This window comes from Podarcis gaigeae (assembly GCF_964106915.1).
Source record: "Podarcis gaigeae genome assembly, chromosome: 6".
In the NCBI taxonomy this organism is placed as follows: domain Eukaryota; kingdom Metazoa; phylum Chordata; class Lepidosauria; order Squamata; family Lacertidae; genus Podarcis; species Podarcis gaigeae.
The window spans coordinates 10,549,578-10,565,921 of NC_139682.1; the positions used below are offsets into that span (position 1 = coordinate 10,549,578).

Sequence of the window (16,344 nt, forward strand, 5' to 3'; positions counted from 1 at the left end):
TCTGCCAAGGTGATGCATTTACCTTACAAGAAACCCCAAGCATAGACCTGCAACTGGATTTGATGCAAGACTATAAATTTAATCAGGTGAACCAAACTTGTTTCCAAGGACAACAATAAGAAGCTGCCAAAGTGTACTTTAAGGCCACAAAGACAAACATCTGTTTGAAACTGCAGCAAGTGGGGGAAAAACCCAGTATACCCAGAATGAATTTGGCAGAGAGGTCCTTTACTTGCAGATTCAATACATGAAGTATGCTAGTTATCCTACTTATCTTAAGGTAAATATCTAGGAGTACCCGTAAGACATAGTTAAGAAACCTAATCTAAACTCATGTCTTCTTCCTCATCCTTCTTGTCTTTTGAGTCTCCTTCCTTTTGATCGGATTTGACGTTGTTTTGCATTGCTTTTGCAAACGCCTCGACATCTGAAAACAAGACACATCAAATTAACAACATGGTAGCATGCAATAGGAAAGCAGGCTACTTAATGCATGGCTCCAAGTGAACAGCATATGGCAAAAGGAATACAACTACCCAGGATGAAAAGCCTGGAGTAGGTGGACAAAGAAAACATCTGAACATCTGTGCTGGTCTGTAATGGTCTAACCACTGGAAGGCCTGGAAACGATGCCTTATGAGGAACGGCTAAGGGAGCTGGGCATGTTTAGCCTGGAGAAGAGGAGGTTAAGGGGTGATATGATAGCCATGTTCAAATATATAAAAGGATGTCACATAGAGGAGGGAGAAAGGTTGTTTTCTGCTGCTCCAGAGAAGCGGACACGGAGCAATGGATCCAAACTACAAGAAAGAAGATTCCACCTAAACATTAGGAAGAACTTCCTGACAGTAAGAGCTGTTCGACAGTGGAATTTGCTGCCAAGGAGTGTGGTGGAGTCTCCTTCTTTGGAGGTCTTTAAGCAGAGGCTTGACAACCATATGTCAGGAGTGCTCTGATGGGGTTTCCTGCTTGGCAGGGGGTTGGACTCGATGGCCCTTGTGGTCTCTTCCAACTCTATGATTCTATGACCCCCCGTCCCCATGTTCATTGCAGCTCAGACCTGTCATGTACTCAGCCTGCAAAATGACATTCCAGTCCATATTCATAATTGGACAAAAAGCACTGCATTAGAAGCAGTGTGTCACCATTCCACAGCAATCTTTATACTTTGCTGGCTTACTGAGAGCTGAGCCAGAGCTGTCACCTTTTACCCTGATTCTCTGCCTTCAAGAGGGCTTCAAAATCAAGAAGGGATATGGACTCTGGTAAAACTGCAACACAAAGGACCTCTGACCCAGCAGGAGTTTCAGTGCCTACTGCACAGCCACTGAGCAACACTGGGTTTATTGACAGAAAAGAACTCACCTCCTTTGTTTGCTGCATCTACTGCCTCAGCTGGTAGGCCAAATTGGCTCATTAGAGGTCCCAGCTGCCCAGAAGCCAAGGCAGCGCTGAACATGCTGAGTGCCTGCAAAGAAAAAAAGCTATGTCAAATTCCAAAAAGATTCTATACAGTACAGCAAAGGCTGAGCAGCCTTTTTGTTTCCTGCGGAGGGCAGCATTCCTTCAGGTGCTGCACTCTGGTGGCAGGTACAGCCAAAGATGATAGTATTTTGGATTAACTATTCCAGAATAAAGTATGCTGCTTCAGTTTTCAACATAGCTACTTGGAAGATTAGAATACCCACTCCTCCTATGCAGGTGCACTCAGAAGTAGGCTGCACTGGGCTTGACAAGATTAATTTCAATTATAGTTTTGTGGGGGTTTTTTAAAGCACAAAAAAGTAATAAAGCTACTGTTCTGAAAAGTGGAATTTACTTCCAAATTTAGTATGTCGCCAACCCATACACAGAGTGGCAGCATAACAAATTGTTCTCAGACAGCTAAGGACCATACCACCAAGGGGGAAAAACAAAATACCATCCCTGCCTATTGTTTAGAAGCAGCATAGAATGAGGGAGCAAGCACTCGAAAGCAGGCATCCCCAAACTCGGCCCTCCAGATGTTTTGGGACTACAACTCCCATCATCCCTAGCTAACAGGACCAGTGGTCAGGGATGATGGGAATTGTAGTCCCAAAACATCTGGAGGGCCGAGTTTGGGGGTGCCTGCTCTAAAGCCAGGGATGATGAGGCAAGAATTCTGGCAGCATGAAAGCTCGAAGAGGCATCAAAGGCAGCAATAAAATGACATCCAAGGTACATACAACGCCCAGCTCAGTGATGGCCTTTCTGAGATTTATCACAACAGGCAAACTGAAAAGGATTCAAACAAGAGCTTCCTCCATTCTTGCCTAGCTGGGTTGTCTTTTTTTTGGGGGGGGGGGGACGATTTCTAGCCAACTTCTTCAATCTTCTAATTAAAAGACAGCTTTTCCCACTAAGATTACTGCTATCAGCATTGAATTAATTCAGCAAGTAATTCGAGATAAACATGTGGGGTTACACCAGAGCAGTGCCATTTCAGCCACTCTAAAGGCAGGTTTATAAATAACAAATCACAAGACTGCATTTAGCAGACACAAACTTTATTTTATTGGTTAGAGGGAAATGTGGCACAGTATCCTGAAACAGGAGAAAAGACAACCCAAATGGCTGACAGACACCGTTGGAAAGGCCCGCCAGCAAATTTGACAGGGTACATGAAGTGCAGTGTCTTGGTGTGCGAGAGAAATGCCAACACTTTTGCCCCTATATTGTAAATCCACACACAGGTTGCCTGGGGCACCACTTCCACCTCTGTGGTTTTCCCATCATTCATCCATTTTTAAACTTGTAAAGATCTTAAAAGAGAAGTCAACTGCCTCATAACTAGACCTTCCTCATCACATAGCTCTCCAGATGATGCAGGGATTTGTCTTAAGATTCCTCCTGGTGTGCTTCAACCAATTCCACCCAGTATAAGTCAGTCCTCCTACTTAAACCAAGTAGCTGCCTCCAAGCGTATTTTCCAAGCATACCAAAACTTTTACCTGCTGGAACTGTGGAGAGGTCAGTGTGTTCTGGATCTCCTCTGCTGTCTGCGGCAGAGATTCCCCGGAAGGAAGGTAAGGCAGCAAGCGCTCTTGAACTTCTGTATTTGCCAGAATGGGTGCCATTATTTCCGGGGTCAGGACACTGGACAGGTCAACTGTAAAGAAACAGAGCCAGAATGTCTGTGGCAGAAGTACCAAGAATTAGCAAAGCTGCTGCAGGACAACTCTGCGAGACACAGCACAGGTGTATCACAGGCACCACAAAAGTTAAAGTACAACTGCAAACGGGAACAAGTAAAGGTTTATATGATAAGGTGCAGTCAAGGACACAGGAAACAGTAAAAGCATGGAGATGTGGAAGAAATTATGGAGAAAATATGAAAAAAAAATTAAGAGGAAAATTGTTTTTAAAAGTTATGGTATAATGGCATCTGACTTCTGCAATTATTGCAGCAATAAATAAATCATATTTGAAAATAGGGTGGAGGTGCAAATGGGAGAATGGAACTTTTTATCATTATCTGGTAGGCATGCAGTTACACGCAAAAATACTGGAAGATTATTATTAGAATAACAAAAAAGTTTGGAAGATGAAGTTCCTTTAGATCCAGTACTGATATTGCTCAACTGTAAGTCCCCTATCCTAAAGAAAGACCATAAATAACTTACATCCTATTTGATTACAGCTGCTAATTGACTAAAAACTAGTTACATTACTTACTTCCTGGAAAGAATGCCCTGGTAAAGTTGGGGATTTGGCTATACTGTAATGGCAAAAATAACATCTCATCTAAGAGCAAGAATCACAAGTGAATATGGAAAGTTGTTTTGGGAGGACTAGTTGTCCTGTATACACTATCGTCAACAAAATAATGACCTCCTGTGAAAGCAAATTGAAGGTGGTTTTGGATTTCTGTTTAGAAGAAATACATCAAGTCATATTTTTCTGCAGAAATATGTCAAGTCATATTTTTCTGCAGAATATTATGATATAAATTATTCCCCCTGTAACAGTGTTCTGTTGATTATTGTCAACCAAATGAATAACTAATTTTTTTTGAAAACCTCAACTGATCAAAATTCTGGGACTATTTACAATTAAATCTTAAGTACACATATATAGCATGGTAAACAGATTTTATTTGGGAGCCAGACTGTTTCAAAAACTAAGCATTTCATATTTTGACCCAGACATAGTGTCACACCATTTGCCTATCTTCTTTCTCACACACACAAATTGTAAAGGTAAAAGGGGTAAAGGACCCCTGGACGGTTAAGTCCAGTCAAAGGCGACTCTGGGGTTGTGGCGCTCATCTCGCTTTCAGGCCGAGGGAGCCGACATTTGTCCACAGACAGCTTTCCGGGTCATATGGCCAGCATGACAAAACCACTTCTGGCGCAATGAGACACCGTGACACACGGAAACGCTGTTTATCTTCCTGCCATAGCAGTACCTATTTATCTACTTGCACTGGCCTGCTTTTGAACTGCTAGGTTGGCAGGAGCAGGGACAGAGCAACAGGAGCTCACCCCGCCATGGGGATTCAAACCACCCACCTTCCGATCAGCAAGCCCAAGAGGCTCAATGGTTTAGACTACAGTGCCATCCGTGTCCCTTACACACACTGTAATGCAGGGTTGGGGAAACTCTGGCCCTCCAGCCACTATTGGATTACAACTCCAAACATCTCTGACCACTGGGCCATGCTGCCTGGGGTGATGGGAGTTGGAGTCCAATGACAGCCAGAGGGCCACAGGATGTCCATCCCTGAAGTAAACACAGAGCCAAAACCACTTTATTACATGCCCCTGTACAAAGACAAACAATATGATAAACAGCATGCTGCTAATACTGTTTCAGTAGGGAAAGCAGCTAGGAAGGAACATGGAAGCACAAGGCAGGATACATCTTTGGTGAGACCTCATTTTTTGTCAGGCTACAGAGACTCCCACACCCCCTTTTTACCTTGCTGGCCTCCTGCTCCAGCCGGCACATTCATCGTTGCCAAGATAGTCTGGAGGTCACTCAACTGGATGGGCTGAGTGGGGCTTGTTGCTGTACTGGTCCCATTTCCAGAACTCGGAGCAGGACTGGGACTGGTGGCAGTGGCAGTGGCAGAGGCTGCTGCGGGAGCTGTAGGAGCTGGCGTTACCCGTGTGGAAGAAGTACTGGAAGATGGCGTCACAGCTGCCGACTGGCTGCGAGAGCTAAAAGGCAATTCGTATAGTTAGCCTCTGCAAGTACAGTTTCAAGTCGGGGATGTTTCCCACAGCTAAAGAGCAAGTGAGAGAATTGCCATTCCAGAGTACCAACAGGTCTTCTCCTCCCACAAAAAAGAAGCTCTGAGCTCATTCAACACAACTTAAGCAAGGAGGAGATGGGATGCCTCCTTCCTCAGTTTGAAATCCCAAACTTGTAAAATTGCAGTTTAAAAATGAGCCCTAGAATTACAGTGGTATCTTGGTTCTCGAACAGCTTAGTTGACAAACAAATCAGCTCCTGAATGCCGCAAACCCAGAAGTAAGTGTTCCGGTTTGTGAACATTTTTCGGAAGCCGAACATCCAATGCGGCTTATGCTTGAGTGCAGGAAGCCCCTGTAGCCAACTGGAAGCCATGCCTTGGTTTTCGAACGGTTTAGGGAGTCAAATGGATTCCCAGAATGAATTAGGTTCAAGAACCAAGGTACCACTGTACTACAAAAGCCAAAGACTTATTGTTTATAACCCTACTGACCCTTTCTGATCTCCCATCTTATCCCATTTCCCTTCTCTAGCCAAACCCCAAAATGAGGTTCCACCTTTCCCACACCTAAGAGAGATTTAAATGTTTAAACCTCTTTAAATGTTGGACAGATACCACAGGAGCTGCTTCCCCACAAGTTCGCCACACAGCACTGGCTGTTGGATCTGAAACACTGCAGCGATATGTAATAAAAACAGAAACCTATGAGAGAAATGTCCTCACTAAAATATTGTACAATTTAAACAGAGCCTCAGGCAATCTGTTTCTTTGAAAAGGACAGTTATAAGCCAAGGTCCTCTTACCTGGAAGAAGAGCTGCTAGTTGGGGGGCCCCCACTTCCCAACAGACTAGCCAGACCAGGACCTGTCAGAGCACCGAGCCCACCTTCCATAAAGGAAAAAGACAGCATGTGTGTTAGAGACTTCTTTTAATAAACAGAAAGTTTAAAAATGTTGTACTGCGTAGACTTCTTGTTCCAAATAACCAAAATAACTTTACAGTTTTCCCCATCCAAAAACACAGATGAACAAGCTCATATTGCAAGACCAGATGCTTTTTTACACAAATTCAGCAAGGAGCTGGAGGACTTCTTTGGTCCATTTGAAGGCTCTCACTAATTAATGGTCCACCCAGACTGAAAACATGCCTAATCCTGGGAAGGAATAGGAGACTCCTTTTTGCCATCATGCCAGCCTTTTCTTCACCTTACGTGGTTTTTGTCCACTTTAGAGTATACAAACTTAAGCAAAAGCACACACACAAAGGATTTATCTGTCTAGTTCTATGCCAAGTTTTGTTTGATAGTCCACTTTGATACTTGAAGCATTAATTCTAAGTCTCAATTTGTCATTTCTAAGCCAAACATCCTCAAGAGTATAAACAGTTGCCACAAACCCAGTTTTGTGCTTCTGACATGCTTTGTGTTAATAGCACAAGATGCTGGGAAACCTGTTTTTCTACATTCTCTGAAAATTGCCTCCTGGTGGAATCATTCTATTCTGGACCACTGGATGGCAACAAGCAGTGAGGATGCAAAGTGGCTGCATGACCAGTCGCTGAAGGATTCGTGTATGCCATTAAGCAGCGGGTTTACCATCACACACACAGGGAAATCTTACAAAGCGTGCACTTTTAATGTCCTGACAACACTGTATCCATGTTGCAGGCATTTAATGAAAGAATAGAGGAAAGAATGGATCACCTCATGTTACTTGGTACAACTTTCTGTCCGGTGATTTATTATGAACACTGCAGGGAGCGTTAGTAAGAGATTAACCCAGACAAACACAATTTAAGCATGAATGCACAAAAGAAGCTTACCAAGTCCTCCTAAGCCTGTTGGTCCAATCAGCTGCATGAGCTGGTTATGGCTCATGTTTCCCAGAAGACTTTGCAAGCCACCTTCACCTAAACAGATGAGAGCGTATTATATTCACACATTTTTACAGCTCTCCATCTAAATGACAGGCAATTTAAAATGACAAAAGAGAACCACAGGTAAACCCTGGAGAATATCAAGAATATATCCACATGTCTCATGTTTCCTAAACATCTGTGTTTCCTAAACTTTTCCAAGTTAATATTTGAAATTGTTATGTTTGCCTTATAGTTTTATTTTTAATACTATTTTATTGTTGTACATTAATTAAACATCCAATTAAATCTGGTTTTGCAATTAAAGAATCAAACAAACAAACAAACAAACAAACAAACAAACCCCCTAAAGTATCAGAACTGGTTCTTAATACTAAAGAACACACAGAAAAGGACTCATGGAAAAGGTCTATACCTCCAAGGGCAGATAACTCATGGCCTCCACTTCCACTACCACCCAGAGCTCCAGGCATTGGTGGGTTGTTGAGATACTCATTCACCTTACGGCAGTGCTCCTCATCTTTCTCAGTCTTGGGCTCCTGCCGGGAGAAGAAGAAAAATGCATTTTTGCACTCCATGACAGATGCCTAATCCACAGCTTCAATGTTACACAGCAACAACTAGTATCACTTATGCCTCGTTTCCCCTTCATCTGCTAACAGCCACAAACCTGCATCCAGAAGAAGAGCCGCTTGGATCCAGCTTTGAATTTCAACACATAAACGCGGCCTGTAGTGCACTGAGGCACCCTCTTAAATTCACAGTCATCAGGGAAAATAATCAAGTCCTGGAGTGGAAGAAGATGACAACAAATTATTCTTTATTTTCCACACAAAACTATCCAAGTGCGTTACAATAAGAAAGAGATCACTAACCACTTTCTCAGTCAGGCTGCAGTTGAATGTCTCTCCCATGACAAGCTTACAGGGGTGGCTTTGCAAGCTATGGGGAGTTACATAGATGCACATGTTATGCCTGCCTCTAGGGAACATGCTTATCTTTTTCTTACAAGATGCACAAATTCCAAACTTGAGATACATGTCAGGTGGCCAGGGAAGAAAGAAACCCATTTATTCAAACCAGAGACCTCAATCTAGTACATAAATGTCTTTTAACACTCTCTTACGTACATTGATTTTAAACATGAAGCAGCATTAAATCAATGCATACACCTTTAGGCTGCAGCATTCTACTTACATCCTCCACGTTCCCTGAAGTCCTGTCTTTCCAACAGAAGTGAATGAGGGAATCATCCGTTTGCTGGATATATACAAGACCTTTCCTCTTGTCTGGTGTAACAGTGCTGCCTTTCAAAGACATCTTTCCCGCACGGAACTCTACCAAGTATTTGCTAGATGAGCCCCGGGAGCCTGGCACCAGACTTGGAAATAAAGCACCAGAAGACATCCTGGAAAGAGATAATATTTCATAATAAGCACGTTTTCTCTTTCAAATATACAAGTGTTCTACCAGTGCCCATATCCAGAGTTATGGCCCAGAAGAGCAATGGGTTTCGAGAATTCAGTCTTTTAAAGGTAAATTAAAGAGCACCAATCTGACAGCCTAAATGGGCAGGGCTAAACCAGAACTCCTGTACACCCTGAACAAGCAGGCTCCCTGGGTGTGTTGAATCAATCACAGTATCCTTTCCATTTACAGGCAGGGGTGGACAATGTTTGTATAGGAGCAACAGTTCAAGCATCTCAGCAGTAATGATCATCTTCATTCAAGTCCTGCAGATAATTCTTCCTCTCTCTGTGCTTTGCAAACTGAAAAACAACCTCTTCACACAGATCTCTAGTACCAACCCTCCAACCTTCCTCTGATCTTTGGTAAGCACTTGATAGGGCTTGGGTCAGAATAGCATCAAGGATCAAAAGCCGTCTGGTTACGGGAACAAGCAATGATTGAAGGGAGCTTCCAGAGTCAGAATCTGAAAACAGAAGAGTTAGAAAACCATTACTATAGTGCACCAAATGAAAAAGTACCACCAACTTAAAGAATAGATACACAGAACTAACAGCTAACTATCACTAGATCCCTGAAAATACTAGCAACTTGGAGAGTAAAAGCAAAGCTGAGGACTTGGACCACCTTCAGAACAGCTTAGAGGCTCATTTACATCAGACCTGATGGAAAAACAGGGGCCTATTTTGAGGATGGATCAGCAAACTTCTGCTTGTACTTTTTTAAAGAGTGTAAACTACTTTTGCAAAGCAGAAAGTATAAAAAGCATTTTAAAAAACAACAACTAGAATGCACTTCAGTGAATAGCACTAGCAGTTTAATAGTTAAATCAAAATATATGTGACCTAGGGTCAGTCACTGCCTGTCAGCCTAACCAACTTCACAGGGCTGTTCTGAGGATAAAATGAGGAGGAAGAAAACCTTGCGCTCCTTGGAGGAAAGGTGGGATATAAAATGTAACAATACAGATAAATCAAAAGGCCCACAAACTAAGGAGTACTATTGAAAGTGGATTCTTTAGGGAATTAGCCATCAGCTAGAATTAGCCTGTTGTGCACACATATACCGTATTTTTTGCACCATAACACTCACTTTTTTCCTTCTAGAAAGTAAGGGGAAATGTCTGTGCGTGTTATGGAGCAAATGCCTGCGGGTGGCGGGGGGGATCTGCTGCAGTTGTGAGCAGAGGATCCATGGTTCCCCTTCCTTCCCTCCTCTGTGGTTACAAAGCATGGATCCACATGGATCCTCAGGATTTTTGCATTGGGCTACTCCAAACTCACTGTCAGATCACATGTCTGTGGCCACAGCATGAACCACAAAAATAATATATCCACTATTTCGTTTAGAATATTTTTTTCTTGTTTTCCTCCTCTAAAAACTATGTGCGTGTTATGGTCTGGTGCGTGTTATAGAGCGAAAAATACGGTATGTCATGCCAGGAGATGCCACAGATGTGCAACAGTTACTGAAGCAATACTCACCAATGATAACAGTACTCCTGTGCTCAGAGCGCCAAGAAGTCCTGTAGTCCTCTAGCACCATTCTCCTCTCCAAACCAGGAAAAGCATCGTTGCCTGGCTGTGGCTTTTCTTCAAGTCAGACTTCTGATCATTCTTATAAAGAGCTACTGAGAACTTGAGTCTCTAGGGAGTGAACAGCCGCTAAAGAATTCTGGTGAAATGAATCAGATTGTACCCAAGAGGCAAACCCCTCTTGCATTCAGGTGTTTGCTTCCTGACAAAGCTTCTTCAGCTCTTAACTTACTGCTACGGGATCTCTCAAGTGAAATTGATTTTTTGCTGGCTATTGCTAACTTTTCAAATCCATTCTTGATCAAAAAAGCCAAGAACTCCCAGGTCAGCTTGTGGCCCCAGGCCATACCACAAGGCATTTATGACAGCAGCACTTTGGAGTGTATCAGGTGACCCATGAGCAACAACAAGTGATGCAAGAGAACACAAGCATCATGAAAGAAATTTGAACAGAGTTATAAAGACTCTGTCATCAACATAGCTGGAGAAAAGAGGTAAAACACAATCCTGGACAAAGAAATATAGTCTTCTGGTGCAGGGTGTTACAGTCCATAGCATCTCAAAACCATGAATTGTTTAGCCACTCCATATCCGACACTCACGAAACGAGAGACACAAGGCAACAGCTGCTGGAAAACAAATCAAGCCTGAGAGAAACAAAACTGTGGCTTGATTGCTTGGCAATGAGCCATCTCATGATTTGGTAACCAGTGACCATGGTTACAAACACAGTCACTGTAGGTACCTCTGCTTCCTCAGTGAGGGGAAATAAGTTGCCAACCGCGTCTTGGAGTAGGAAGACCATTTTATTAATTCTACTGACACAAAGCAGACTGAATGCTAGTGCTCTTTAGAGCATTAAGGCACCATGCATTCTGAAATAAACACTATACCAGTAGTTCTCGAACTTTTTTCTCTGGACCATACTTTCAGAATAAAAATTTGCTTGTGCCACACTGATTTTTTAATTGATAAGAAATAATACATTGGAAAACACAACTTGGTGCTCTTGTTCTCATTTTGAAAATATATCTATCCATATTCTGCAAAAAAATTGTTTTGATATTATACTACACTGAAATGTTCAAATGTTTATTAGAGTGTCCTTGATTCTTCCTGCCACACTTGCCATCCTTTCCTGCCACACCCTTTGAGAATTACTGCTCTACCCAAGAACCATAATATTTGTCACAGTGACTAAAGGCACCTGTTATCACTCTAATTTCCTTGCATCACGGCAAATATGTTCACGTTAAAATGATTAGCATAAGAACAATGTAATATTTTCACCAGAGTCATATTTTTGAAGCTCACATGGCTGATTCCTAGCTAAACAGCATGAATAAACTACCAGATTTTGGAATTACCATGTCACCTGTTGGGAAGCTGCCGGGACTATAATCCCTAACATCTCTAACCAAGGGCCAAGGCTGATGAGCGTTCAAGTCTAATAACTAGAGGACAACAGTTTCCCACCACTGAACAAACAATACACCAAATATTTGGAACAAGTCCAAATATTTGTGAATGGCTAAGGAAAAGAACTATTATAGGTCTATCAGTTCATAATACACAGCCTTGCAAACTTCCAAGTTTGGGAAATAGACACAGTGAGAAGCAATTGTTAAATATAAAGAAGTGCATCTGTAAAGTTTGAGAACAGGACCATATTAAAGGATATCAATTGTGGAGCTGTACTGTTTTGAGGATTAGGGTCACAAGGCAAATTTAAGGGATGGCAACCCTTGAATCCTATCATTACTACTAGTTTTCATATTTATATATCTTAAGTTCAAACCCCAGTTTAGCCATTGACGTTGTTCAGCCTGCGTAGGTAGTTATGCTGAAGTTTATCACACCATGGAATGTAAACACTCCATGTAAACAACACAAGTCACTCCCCCCCAACTTTCTAAAAATGGTACACGGGAGAACAAACAGCAAGCAAAGTAATAATAGGTTCCAATTTGCAAAATGAAGTGCTTTGCCAATTAAACACACAACAATGGGGTAGGCAAGTAGTATTACGTACTGTGCATTTTCCTTTGCTGTAAGTTGCTTGCTTGGCAAGCAAGTAAAAAGGTTGACTAATAGTAATACTAATAACAACACCAGAAACCAGTGTCCTTTTCTTCTTGGGAAATGCGTGGGACGGACGACCAAGAAAAAACGGGAGGAAAGCAGGGACAGAGGAGTGACATACCCCAGAAACGGGCAGTGCAAGAATTGCAGAGTGGAAAGGGGCACCCGCACACGGCGAGGGTCATCTAGCCCAACCCCCTGCAATGCGGGAACATCCTGGCACTCTTCTAAGCTGCGGCGTTTGGCTGCTGTTCCCTAATGAACTTAGTAAAATTTATAAACGGTACGCCTTGGAAGCTAGGCCGCGGGGGGGGGGTGTTACGTTAAGCCCCCCTCCTCCTCCTCCCCACGTGCGAATGGGGTCCCTCGTCTGCTCCACCCCTCCCCCTCCCCCCTCCATTTTCCTCAGGGACTTTTTGAAGTTGGGTCAAGAATGAACATTCAGCGACGGGGTGAGTCTCCCCCTACAGCCGCCGCCTCCCCCACCTCCGTCAATTCAAGGGCGCCTCTCTCTCGGCCTCACACGCGAGGACCCCGCTCGCCCCTCCCCCACCCTTGCCTAGTTAGCAACCCCCCCACTCCCTCCCCCCGGTGGTTGCGACCTCCAGGCCTCCTCACACACACCCCCGAAAATTACCTGCCGCCTCAGTTCGCCCCACTGTCACCCGCCCCGTGTTCGCTCTCCCCCTCAGACGCTACCGCACTTCCGGCCGGCTGAGGGAAGCGGGGGGGGAGGGGTAGTCTTTTGCTCGTCATGCCGGAAGCCCGCCCTCTTCCCTTCGCTCCCCCACCCTCCACCGCCATCTCCCATTGGCTGGGAGGCTGGCTCCTCCCCCCGCAGCGTCCGCGCTAGCCGGATGGGACTGCCACTCGGAAGGAACGCCGCTCGCCCACAAGCGCCCCCGCCCACCGCGGCCTCCGCCCCGCCTCCCGGCTATTGTGCTGTGTCATGTCGGCCGGGTGGGGAGAGAGGTTGCGGCCTCTAGCGGCGCGCGGTGGAACTGCATGGGGATTGCGCCGTTTTGCGGGAGCTGAGGAGGAAGAGCTCTGTGGAGCCCGCAAGCTTGCGCAGTGCTGGGTTGGGTTGGGTGCGATAAAGGGGGCGAAAGGCAGCCAGCTGCCTCCACAGCCTCCTCAGGCTATACAAGAGAGGGCAAAATTATAATTATTTTTAAAATTGGCTTTCTCTAGGGTTCGCTTTGGGGCTTTTTATATATGGGCCACTGGTCCCATCACCTCCTGGCAAATAGAAGGGGAAGAAATGGAGGCAGTGAGAGATTTTACTTTCTTGGGCTCCATGATCACTGCAGATGGTGACAGCAGCCACGAAATTTAAAGATGCCTGCTTCTTGGGAGAAAAGCAATGACAAACCTAGACAGCATCTTAAAAAGCAGAGACATCGCCTTGCCAACAAAGGTCCATATAGTAAAAGCTATGGTTTTCCCAGTAGTGATGTATGGACCATAAAGAAGGCTGATCACCGAAGAATTGATGCTTTTGAATTATGGTGCTGGAGGAGACTCGTGAGAGTCCCATAAACTGCAAGAAGATCAAACCTATCCATTCTTAAGGAAATCAGCCCTGAGTGCTCACTGGAAGGACAGATCCTGAAGCTGAGGCTCCAGTACTTTGGCCACCTCATGAGAAGAGAAGACTCCCTGGAAAAGACCCTGATGCTGGGAAAGGTGGAGGGCACAAGGAGAAGGGGACGACAGAGGACGAGATGGTTGGACAGTGTTCTCGAAGCTGCCAGCATGAGTTTCACCAAACTACGGGAGGCAGTGGAAGACAGGAGTGCCTGGTGTGCTCTGGTCCATGGGGTCACGAAGAGTCGGACATGACTAAACAACAACAACAATATATGGGGAGTGATTCGTAAATCGAATATTCATCACTTAAGGGTATAAAATTATGTGTGGCATGCAGAAAGCGGGTAAAGGTTTTCTTCTCACATAACGCTAGAACTCGTGAGCATCCAATGAAGCTGAATACTGGAAGGTTTAGCACAGATGAAAGAAAGTGCTTTGCGGCAGGAGGCAGTGGTGGCCACTGACTTGGGTGGTTTTAAAAGAGGGTTTGATAAATCCATGGAGGATAGGTCTATCAGTGGCTATTAACCATGAAGGCTATTGCTCACACTGAATACCAGTTGATGAAAACCAGAGGAGGCAAAAGAGCTGTTGTGCTCAGGTTCTGCTCTCTGGTTTCCCACAGGGATCTGGCAGGCCACTGTGAGAACGAGATGCTGAAATAGATGGGCCATTGCCCTAGGAACGTCAGAGTAATTTATTTTCCCTCCCTTTTTTGTGCACAAAGTGTGGCATAGGACTGGGCAGTATCTGGTTCTCAACTGCTAAACATTGCAATATACTGATATATCACAATGTCTGAAATAAGGATGGAGCTATGCAGAGGCATTGCCTGGCTTCATGGGTTTTCCCACATTGTGATTTTTGCATCACACACACACACGATTCACAATATACTGCCGGTTCAAAAATTATGAAACCAATATCACGAGATGGATTTGAAACTGGTTTTGGTCAATATATCAATATATAATCCAGCCTGGCTGTAAACCTCTCTGAAAACAAGGTCAGAGGTGTGAGGGCCGGTTGCTGGATAAGGGAGGAGAGTTCAATCTGCAACAAGCTGAGAGATACTCCCTTCAGTTGGCATGTAGGTTGAGAGAAGATATATGTTAATATATTACAGTGGTACCTTGGTTCCCAAACGACTTAGTTGTTGAACAAATCGGCTCTTGGACGCCGCAAACCTGGAAGTAAGTGTTCCGGTTTGCAAATGTTTGCTGAACGTCCGACGCGGGTTCTGCTTGAGTCCAGTAAGCACCTGCAGCCAATTGGAAGCCGCACCTTGGTTTTCGAATGGTTTCGGGAGTCAAACGGATTAAGTTTGAGAACCAAGGTACCACTGTACCTGGAAGCTTCATAGCTCAAGTTTCAACTGCCTCTAACATTATTCTGTGATCCATCCTACAAGCAATTGATCATATAAACTTCAGTGGACAATGCATTCCTCAAGTCAGGAAAATTTATATTCATCCCACTATGGATGTTCTTGAATTGAATTATCGGGGCATTTAGCAAACCCTTTTCTCTTTAGTGGAGGCAGTGTCTTGGTATTGAAATTACAGTCCTTACTAATTTAAACCTGAATACCCTTTTCAGTATCACAGGTGCTCTCACAGTGGCTCAGAAAAGATGATAAGCAACCAAAACATAGTTGAAACCCCATCACTTTAATAATAAGAAAATATATTTTAAAATTCTAAAACAGAGCAGTATTAAAAAAATAAAAATCATAATAACAACCTAACACTTTCAAGTTCATGACGGTGTGCCCTTTGTTGTTTCCTCCACTGCATCACCCTTGTATCCAATGTGTGTACCAACCTTCAAGCCTCCTACCCATGTAGAGGCAATGGGGATGCGATATTTCTTTATCCCTCCTTCAATATGCTTGTGCAGGAGTTGGGCCTCACAAATAAAGGATGCTCCACCATACCAGCTCCAGGAGAGAACTTGACGATTTCTCTCCTCCTCTCATGAAGCTGCAGAATGGGAAGAAGATGCATATGAACCGCTTCTCCCACTGCCACTCAGATGGCAAAAGCACAAGAAGGTCCAGGGAATCTAAAGTTCGCAACTTCATTACAGCAGCAGTTTGTGCAGTGGGAGGTACATGCAGGGATGGCATATATGATTCCAAGTTTTTGTGTTTTTTTAGGTCCTTGGGTCCACCATTGCAAGAGCATTGTAACTACATTTCTCTACAAATGATAAACAATGTAAAGGTATGTGTGAGGGCACAACCCTAGGATCAGTTTAACTGGGTCATGTTGTTTTCATTGAAAGCAGGATCAGGGCCAGCCCTGCCACGCCACAGGATCAAGCAATATGCTTCAGGTGGTACCAGGTGAGGATGCGCATGAAAGACAGGCAGGGATTAAGTGCAGCAACAAAAGTTTTTTTTAAAAAAAATTGGCAATAGTGGGGAGGGGGTGCCATTGGGGGTCTAATTCAAGAAGGAAAGGGTTACTGGGCTGGCATTGAGCAGAGCTTCATCCACTCCAGCTGGGTCAATGCGGCAAAGGTGTTATCAGCTCTTATTTTGAAATAATTATCTGGGAATATTTGTCAAATGAG

At 44.1% G+C, this 16,344-nt stretch overlaps 1 protein-coding gene and 1 long non-coding RNA gene across 4 annotated transcripts in view; both read right to left on the reverse strand.

Annotated features, from left to right (window-relative positions):
- LOC310847283 overlaps positions 1 to 16,344 on the reverse strand; it is a 66,725-nt gene that overhangs the window by 5,279 nt on the left and 45,102 nt on the right. The window lies entirely within an intron of this gene.
- On the reverse strand, positions 59 to 13,063 carry ADRM1 (ADRM1 26S proteasome ubiquitin receptor). Of its 3 annotated transcripts, XM_083744563.1 has the most exons (12): positions 12,815 to 12,966; positions 10,013 to 10,206; positions 8,902 to 9,026; positions 8,291 to 8,501; positions 7,764 to 7,880; positions 7,509 to 7,632; positions 7,040 to 7,126; positions 6,022 to 6,103; positions 4,942 to 5,183; positions 2,973 to 3,130; positions 1,366 to 1,468; positions 59 to 427 (listed from the first exon to the last, which is right to left on the reverse strand). In XM_083744563.1, exons 4-12 carry the CDS (start codon positions 8,498 to 8,500, stop codon positions 321 to 323), a joined length of 1,230 nt encoding a protein of 409 aa, XP_083600689.1. In that variant the 5' UTR covers position 8,501; positions 8,902 to 9,026; positions 10,013 to 10,206; positions 12,815 to 12,966; the 3' UTR covers positions 59 to 320. The 3 variants fall into 3 exon arrangements, 2 of the variants coding, with proteins under 2 accessions (XP_083600689.1, XP_083600688.1); XR_014565660.1 differs by lacking the exons at positions 8,902 to 9,026; positions 10,013 to 10,206 and having other exon boundaries at positions 59 to 611; positions 1,030 to 1,468; positions 12,815 to 12,959; XM_083744562.1 differs by lacking the exons at positions 8,902 to 9,026; positions 10,013 to 10,206 and having other exon boundaries at positions 12,815 to 13,063.